We start from the raw sequence: 9089 nt of genomic DNA on the forward strand, positions 1-9089 counted from the left end.
TCAGCCATTGCTCTCCATCCCTGTAGTGTCTCTGCCTCAGACCCCTCCTCCGCCTTCCAGTCACTGTGCCCCAGAGATCAACATGACCAGCCCAACACGCACACCTCATTACTCTCCTCCTCGGTCCCAAGACCCGCTCCCCCCCCCATTCTCCGTCACCCGCAGAATGGCTCCCACAGCCGAAGCTATGGTCTCACCCCAGCCCACCCCTCCAGCCTCATTTCTCACGTCCCTCCTTCAAACTAGCCAAGAAACTAGCCAAGACCACTGTCATGTTCATACCCCCATGCCTTGACCCAGGAGGTGAGGTTCTCTCTGCTTAGAGTCCTGCTGGGGATTGGATTATTCACCACACAAGATAAGCATGGGCTTTCTAATGCTTATTCATCTACAGAGACTCATTTTATATGTTTTCACCACATCAAAGGTTCTGATTCTAGGGGTGGCTGGTATCTGCCTCTCTCTCACAACCCCACAGTATCTTCCGGCAGAAACAAAACCTCTTTTCAAACAGACAATCCCTGACAGGGACAGAGTACCCAGTGGGCAAAGTAAGCATAGGCTTACTTGTGCTTGCTTTCTAATCTGTCGTGAACAGTGTCACATGTTTGTTTACTTGTTGTTGCTTTTAATGCAGGAAACACAGTCAACACAAGTAAACTTGTGCTTACCTTGCTGATTGGGTAACCTACCCTACCCCTGTGTCCTCCCAACTCCTAACACCAAACCCAAACCCATTGCGATCGAGCCCCTTGGACAGAGTGGGACTTCCCCACCGGTTTCCCAGGCTGGAAAACTTCATGGAAGCCGACTGCCACATCTCTCTCCCAGGGAGCGGCCGGTGGGTTCAGATCAGGAGCGATGGTGTGCTTTCACCACAGTGCTCCTTCCCCGACCCCTAAGTCCCCTACAAATCCCCCCTGTTCCTTCAAGACCCAGCTTCATGAGGGATCTCCTTTCCAGGCGGTGCGGACACTGTGCCAGACTGTTGCCGAGCCTGCTCTTGGGCTGCATCTGAGCTTCTTGTCTTCCAAAGAGATGGGTTTGTCCCCTACAGTTGCGAACAACTTCTAAACCGTACAAACTGGTAGGGGATTTCCCAAAAGGAAAAGTTAAACTGATTGGCTGTCCTGAACTTACTTGGCCAGAGGTAGGCTAGCTTAACGCAGGATTCTTGCTTGGATTGGTTATTACAGTAGCGTGTCTGCATTCTACAGTCTAGTTATGGTTTATCTAATCACCCAAACTTTCCTCAGACTGTCTTTATGAGGAAAGTTTGTTTTCTGGGAAGGGTTTAAGTGTAAGGTACAACCAAACACCTCATGGATTTGATTTCCTGGTTCATAGGTTTAGGATCATGGGTGCATGGGACAGTCCAGTCAATGGGCCTAATATTTTTTTTACATTTCTATTCTATCTCGTGATTTTTTTAGTAGGGCCTGGGGTCTGGCCAGCTTGCTAGCAGCTGTCCAGAGTAGCACAGCAGGCTCTGTTCTCCTGGAGCAGCAGAGGCAGGGGGAGGCCTAAATACCAGAGAAGGAGCTGGACCGCAGCTTGGCCTTCTTTCCCCGAAGACCAGAAGAGATGGATGGTGCCCGGCTACCCGCATAGACCATTTGGTCAGGGATGGGTATTGATCAAAATGGGAAAATATGTGAAACAGAATATTCCTTACTGGACCCATTGAGACTGGAGGAACCCCAACACGAGGGCCCTGAGACCCCCTTTAAACCTTGGAGTGAAAAATATCCACCTGAAGTCCTCTTTACACCAAGCTGTTTAAATCGATTAGTAATGAATGCTTGCAGGAATACGGTGCTCTTACACAGAATCCCGTTTAAAACTGAAACCGTGTGACTCCACCCCCCAAATAAAATCAATAGGACAACAAAAACAACAGTTACATTTAAATGTGGAGTTGGTGTTGGGGAGACGACGGCATTTTTCTGGAACAGCCCCCACTGGGAAAGCCTCCCAGCTCCGTCTCGACCCTTTTCCCCTCCCCGGGGAAACCTCGCGGCCGCCCCGCCCCGCTCCTGGACCCGCTCCCTCCTTCCTGCCCAGAGGGACACTCTTCCAGCACCTCTCGGCCGCTAGGACCTCCCCCAAGCCCTGTCTCACTTCCTCTGGGGAGGCGGGCCCTGAGCGGACACCTCCCTTTTGACAGCTCTAGAAATTGGCGCGTGCCTTCCGTTCAGTTTCTCTTCCCGCTGGGCGCGACCAGAGCCCAGAAACGAAACTGGGGGCCCCGTCGCCGGAGCCAACATCCCCCGCTCGTCCGCACCGCTGCTGGACCCCATGTTGCCCGCCATGATCGTCTCCTCCCCCCCAGACTCCCGGTCCGAAGGCCACCGGTCCAACCCCAGCCCCATGGAGGTACTATTAGGTTTGGGGCCTCTGGGGTGGGGGGTAGGAACGGGGAGGAGGGGGCCACGGTGAGGAGCTTGGGCAGGTAGGTACCTTGAAAAGTGGCATAGACCAGAAAGACCAGACCCAAGGCCCTCGGCCTCTAGGCTGGGGGTTGGCACGGAGCAGTGGGGGTGAGGGGGAAAGAGACCCTGGTGAGTCACCGCTCTGAACTTCTGTTTAACCACGGACCGGCTAGGACGGTACTGAGGGTCATGAGGACTCCCAGGCCTACCCCTGGGGCCTCAGCCGAAGGACCCCAGATTGAGAGGGCTAGAGACGTTCTTTGGAACCAAGAGTATGGCCCGGGTGTGGGAAAACCCAAATCCAAGGCCGGCCACTGTGGCCCAGATAGAAGGGTCTTGGCCAAGGACCCCTTTGGGATGCTGTGCCACCAACAGAAGGGGCGGTAGGGAGGTCCTCCTCCGGAAAGCTTGGCCTGGACAACACCCCACTCCCCAAGGAAGTGGGTGAAGTTAGTTCCCTGCTCAGCTTTTCGGCTTCATTATTTGAAAAAAAACAAAACAACTCGCTACCATCAAGCCAATGCACCTGTAGGGAGCATGTAGATCAGGGTGGAACTGCCCCTGTGTGTTCCGCTACTGTAACTGGACAGAAGTAGGAAGCCCTTGGGGCAGCTAGTGGTTCCGAACTGCTGACCTTTCTGACTGCAGCCCAGCATGTAACCACTACTCCACCAGGGCTCCTGCATCGTTCTCACTATGAGGGATATTCTGAAGGAGTCTAACTGAGAGACTGCTAGGTTCCCTTAAGTACTTTATATGTTAAGTGCTTTGTCATGGCCTTATCAGCTTGCCTACCTTCTACACTTGAGCACTTGGAAGGCGCGATATTCCCTGTCATCCATGTGTCTCAGGACGTCAACTAGTGCCCCCGCCCCACCCTGTGGCACCATTGCAGGAAGGCCCGAGTGGTTTGGAACTGGGGTGCAGATAAGGCAAGGCTCTACATGTCCAATGACTAACCAGGTGGAATGAAACATGCAGGCCCAGGAACCCCAGGAGGAAGGAGCGCCCAGTCCACTGGGGGCTGGCAGATGACTTCTCCAGACTTCATGGCCCTCTCTGACTCCCCAGCAATCCACGGAGGAGGAATTCCAGTTCCTGCACTGCCAGCGCTGCAAGTCTGAAGCCAAGTGCCCCAAGCTGCTGCCTTGTCTGCACACCCTGTGTTCCAAATGCCAGCAGGAGTCCGACCTGCAATGCCCCATCTGCCAGGCTCCCTGTTCCCACATCCTGGATAACATCTTCTTCCAGAATCTGCAGCAGAACTTGTCGCTCTACCGGCAGATCCGGAGCCCCCATGCGGCTTGTACTCGCTGCAAAGAGAGCGCGGACTTCTGGTGTTTCGAGTGCCAGCAGCTCCTATGCGCCAAGTGCTTTGAGGCGCACCAGTGGTTTGTTAAGCACGAGGCTCATCCCCTGGCGGATTTCGAGAGCCAACCAGTGCACGAGTTCCTGGAGCGCATGCGCAAGTTCAACATCTTCTGCTCCAACCCCAGGCACAAGTCGCCGGAGTTGACTAGGTGAGACTGGGCCGGGGTAGGGATAGGGGAGCAGAGACTCCATAGCAGCAGCATACAGCTGTTGCTAACGAGTTTCCAGGGCCTTAACAGGGGCCCTGGGGGTATAGTGGTTAAGAGTTGGTTTGCTAACTGCAAGGTCAGCAGTTCAAAACCACTAGCCACTCCGAGGGAGAAAGATGAGGCTTTCTACTTCTATAAGGAGTTACATTCTGGGAAACCCACAGGGGCGGTTCTACCCTGTCCCATAGGATGGCCGTGAGTCTTCATAAAGATTATTGGCTAGGAAAACCTATGAGCCAGTTAGTTCTACTCTGCCCTGTGGGGTGGCTGTAAGTCAGAACTGGCTGGGCACCATACAGCAGCAGCAGCAAGACCTTGATCTCAAGTGTTGTCTGAGGAAACAAATCTATTAACAAAATATGGAAAAATACAGACAGCATAATCTCCATTCTACCCTTCTCCCTGTCTGACTTGTACCCCAGTCCCCCCCCACCTCTACCGTTGGTTTCCGTTGAAGGTTGAATGTTTCTCTCCAGGGTTCCCTTGTGCATGCATAAGCAGATAAGGGCATACATCTTTTTTTTTTAATTATTTTATTGGGGGCTTGTACAACTCTTATCACAATCCATCCGTACATCCATTGAGTCAAGCACATTTGTACATTTGTTGCCATCATCATTCTCAAACCATTTGCTTTCTACTTGAGCCCTTGGTATCAGCTCCTCACTTTTCCCCTCCTTGCCCACCCTCCACCTCATGAACCCTTGATCATTTATAAATTATTATTTTGTCATGTCTTACACTGTCCGACGTCTCCCTTCAAGGGGTATACATCGTATGGAGTCATATTCCTCCCACGTTTAACCCCACAGGTAGCAAGGCTATGTCATTTTAAGAGTCCAAGAAATGCCTTGCGTATGGAACAATCCCAGGCGTTCTACTCCAGTAAAGACCCACAGGGGCAAGTCTACTCTGTCCTGCAGTGTTGGGTCACTGTGAGTCTGCGTCGACTGGGTGGCAGTGACTGTGTTTGGGTTTACGGTTGTTAGTTCTTTGGGATCCGCTTTCAAAGAGACCGGAGTCTCTGGCTATTGGGACCAGATAACTGCCCAACTGCCCTCAGAACAACATAGCTGTTACACAGAGTGTGATTTGCTTCCTGTTTAAGACACACCCCCCTCAAGGCTTCCTTGAGGACCAGAGAAAGCGATCCGCTGGGAAATTTGGGTGGAAGACTATTTAGGTTGCCTTTCTTGACTTGTTGATGAGGTTGAATAGCTTTTCATATGCTAATTGGCTACTTGAGTCACTCCTTTTGTGAACGGCCTTGTTGTGTCCATACATATATGAATTAGTCTCTTTAATACGTAAGAACATACTCTCACTGCCACGGAGTCAATGCTGACTCCTAGCGACCCTTGTGGATTTCAGAGACATCACTGTTGATCAGAGCATAAGGCCCAGTCTTTCTCCCGAGGAACTGTGGGTGGTTTTGAGCTGCCAGCCATGAAGCTCGCAGCCCAACGTGTAACCACTACACCACACTGCAGTGCAAATCTTCGTATTTCCTTCATGTTGCCCTTTGCTGTTTCACTTAGTGTAGGTTATCTTGTGTTTAAAATAAGTTTTCCGTTTTATGTATCCATCCATGAGTCTCTTCCTTGCGGTCTCCGACTTGGAAGTAGGTTCAGCTATGGCCTTGGCTGGCCAGGAGTGAACAGGGTAGAACGGGTTCGAAGGCCTGCTTTGATGCTCCCTAGGAATGAATTTCCCCGTGCCAGTGTTAAAAATATTCCTATATTCTATTCTTGTTTGAGTTTTATGACCACATCTTTGTGCCCGGTATCAGGTAGGAATCTTAACTTTTCTCTCCCAAAATAGAAAGGCAGTGGTCGGGCCCAGCTATTAGATCCACAAGGCTTCATTCATTGCCACCCAGTCAGCGTTAGCTCATGGTGACCTCATGGTCGCTCGCAGCAGTAGTTAGGTCAGTGGTCCTCGCTGAGGGTTTGGTCCAAGGAGTTCCTGGGTGGGACCAACAGCTAAGCACTTGGCATCTAACTGAAAAGTTGCGGGTTCAAACCCACTCAGAGGTGCCTAGTATGAAAGACGTGGCTATCTATCTGATTCTGAAAAGTCACAGCCGTGAATACCTTTTGGCATGCGGTTCTCCTCTGAAACACATGGCGTCCCCAACTCCCGGCAGTTGGCCATTCCACCCCTACCCCCACCCCCACTTTACCAAGCACGGTATCCTTGTCTGTCCATTGGTCTTGCCTAAGGATTTGTCCAAAGTAATCGAGGCAGCATATCTGCTTCTAAGGAGATAGTTTCATTCTGGGTCACTATGAGTCCAAACAGACCGGATAACAATACAGTATTGATTATTCATGGTCCAAAATGGCAACTGTAGCTTGTTTCTATGCTGAATAACAAAGTTTCTTATGTGCTGTTGTTTGTTTTGCTAAGCGGCAGCCTTTCTCAGGTGGTTTTCTTTAGCTCTCTGTAAGGAAGTTGCTACCCATTCAGGTTGAGTGGCGGTTTGTTGGTACTGTTCCTACTTTGTTTTCTTCTTCACTCGGGATGGGTGTCCTTTTTCGGACTCTCCGGAGGTGTCCTTGCACCTAGTATGGCGGATGTGATCAGTACATTTCTTAATATCAAACCTTTCAAATTCCCTGGAGGGAAAGACCTCATATGGCCATGATATCAAGGGAGCCCTGGTGGCATAGTGGTTATGTGTTGGGCTGCTAACCATAACGTTAGAGGGTTGAAGCCAGCAACTGCTCCGAAGGAGAAAGACAGGGCTTTCTACTCCCGTGAAGAATTAGCCCCAGAAACTCGCAGGAGCAGTTCTACCCGGTCCTCTGGGGCCAGGATGAGTCCGAATCGACTTTGTGGCAGTGCATTTTGGGTCATAGCTATTATTTTAATCCCCAGCTGGAATCCACTTATTAAAATTTTATTTGCGCTATTGCCTGTATTCACAAATGTGATCTGCTTTATTGGAATGCAAGTGATTTCCTCTAACCCAATTTTTAAATGATTTTATTTTATGTTGCGAGTCGTTTCCTAAGTCCGTGTTTTAAACCGTCTTATACTAGTCTTTTATCATGAACACCTAAGCTTTCCTTCTGTTTGGGACATGGTCGGATTCCATTGAAGTTGCTTAGCACGGTGCCTCTTGTTCACTCGCGTGCGTCATGCATGCACTTGATTCCGAGTCCCCGGCTGCCCACCGTTGCTGCCCACTCTTCTCTGGTCTTCACACCTGAAGAGTCGCCGGTGGGTTCAAACGGCCAGACTTTCCATTCGTCACAGATTGCTTCACCATTGGGCACTTCCTTTGCTTGCCTAGCACACATTGTATACATTATATACATTGTAACATTGTGATCAGTGTTAACATTCTAGTACCAGTCTCTGCCGCCGGGTAGTTTGAAACAGGAAAGGCATTCTATCCTCTTCAGACTTCCAGAAACTGCTGGAAAAACCACCTGGACCTGATACCTTTTAGGATCTGATTGAGAATCTGCACTGTTTCTTCCAGGGTGTTGCTCTGGTTTGGGTCTTGAGTCAAGATTTTCTGGGAATCGTCCAGACCATCCAGAGTTTGTTGTCTTAAAAATGCTCCTCTCCACCAGGAATTAATTTCACCCCTTTTTTAAGGCCTGGTGGTGCAACGGTTAAGTGTTCAGCTGCTAACTGGCCGAAAGGGGCATCGGAGGGCTTTCACGATAAACACCGACTTGGACACCCCAAGGGCCAGCCCCACCCTGTGCCCAGAGGGGCTGACAGTCGGTCAGGGCTTGGATTGATTTTTTATTTCCCGGGTCTCATTTTGTATGTTTGTGTTTGGGAGCCCCTGGGTGGTGCGCCCAGTCCACGGGCTCAGCTGATGACTGGAAGGTTGGCGGTTGGCGCTCACCCAGAGGTGCCTTGAAAGAAAGGCTTGCCATCTACTCCCCCAAACTCTGCCACTGAAAGTCCTGGAGAGCGAGGGCCTACTCCGCCCTGCCTGCGAGGGGTCCACGAGCTGACCCAATGACCGTGGCCTCTATTTGTGCCTCTCTTCATGGTCTTTCCAGAGGACCAGCGCTTAGCCTTGCCTTAGATGGCTTATGGCAGTGGTTCTCAACCTTCCTAATGCCGTGACCTTTTCATACAGTTCCTCATGGTGTGGTGACCCCCAACCATAAAATTATTTCCGTTGCTACTTCATCACTGTCATGTTGCTACTGTTATGAATTGGGTGACCCCTGTGAAAGGGTCATTTGACCCCCCCAAAGGGGTCGCGACCCACAGGTTGAGAACCACTGGCTTAGGGCCGCGACTGTTTATCTTCTTTCTAGTAAATGAGTTTGTTTGTGTCATCATTATTTCTTTCTTATATATCGTTTTATGATTAATTCTCCAGGTCATCCCTTCTATTTTTTTTAATCATTATTAATGATCCAGTTTCTTGGCTCAAACATTTCATTCAATTATTTGTGGTCTTCACTGTTGAGTGATTGATTCTTTTCATTATGGTTTTTTTTTAAGGGTATGTGTTTCTTTAAATGGCTTTGGCAGCACCCCTTAAGTTGAATAAGGAGTGTCCTCCTCAGAGTCAATCATTGCCCAAATAGCTTTACTTTCAGGTTTGATTTTCTCCCTGGTGGCAGGATTTTAGTGGAGAATTATTCACGTGGCTTGCGATGTGTGGTTTCTATATTGGTGTCAGCTTCCTTTTCTTCTTCTTTTCATTTAATACTTTTATTGGGGGCTCTTACATCTCTTATCACAATGCATACATTCCTTCAATTGTCCAAGCACATTTGCACCTATGCCACCATCATCATTTTCAAAGCATTCTCTTCCCACTTGAGCCCCTGATATCAGCTCCCCATTTCTTCCCCCTCCCCCCCCCACCCTTCCTGGTGAACCCTTGATAAGTTATGGATTATTTTTCCATATCTTACATCGTCCTCCATCACCCTTCACCCACTTTTCCATTATTTGTCCCCCTAGGAGGGGGTTCTAGGTTGATCCTTGTGCTCGATTCTCCCTTTATCCCTCCACCCTCCCCTAATTCTCCTGGTATCTCTACTCTCCTTGTTGACCCTGAGGGGTTTATCTATCCTAGATTTCTTGTGTT

General features: G+C 49.8%; 1 protein-coding gene across 3 annotated transcripts in view; it reads left to right on the top strand.

Moving 5' to 3' along the window:
* The first annotated feature begins 2189 nt into the window (after positions 1 to 2189).
* The window catches only part of PML (PML nuclear body scaffold), a 44078-nt gene continuing 37178 nt past the window's right edge, over positions 2190 to 9089 (top strand). For all 3 annotated transcript variants that reach the window (XM_045285814.1, XM_045285816.1, XM_045285815.1), the window contains exons 1-2: positions 2190 to 2376; positions 3504 to 3952. In XM_045285814.1, coding sequence (XP_045141749.1) covers positions 2299 to 2376; positions 3504 to 3952 — 527 coding nt within the window. In that variant the 5' untranslated portion in view covers positions 2190 to 2298. The remainder of the gene's footprint in view (positions 2377 to 3503; positions 3953 to 9089) is intronic.

This window comes from Echinops telfairi, unplaced genomic scaffold (genome assembly GCF_000313985.2).
Source record: "Echinops telfairi isolate 266 unplaced genomic scaffold, ASM31398v2 ScPeMD7_7475;HRSCAF=8513, whole genome shotgun sequence".
Taxonomy (NCBI): domain Eukaryota; kingdom Metazoa; phylum Chordata; class Mammalia; order Afrosoricida; family Tenrecidae; genus Echinops; species Echinops telfairi.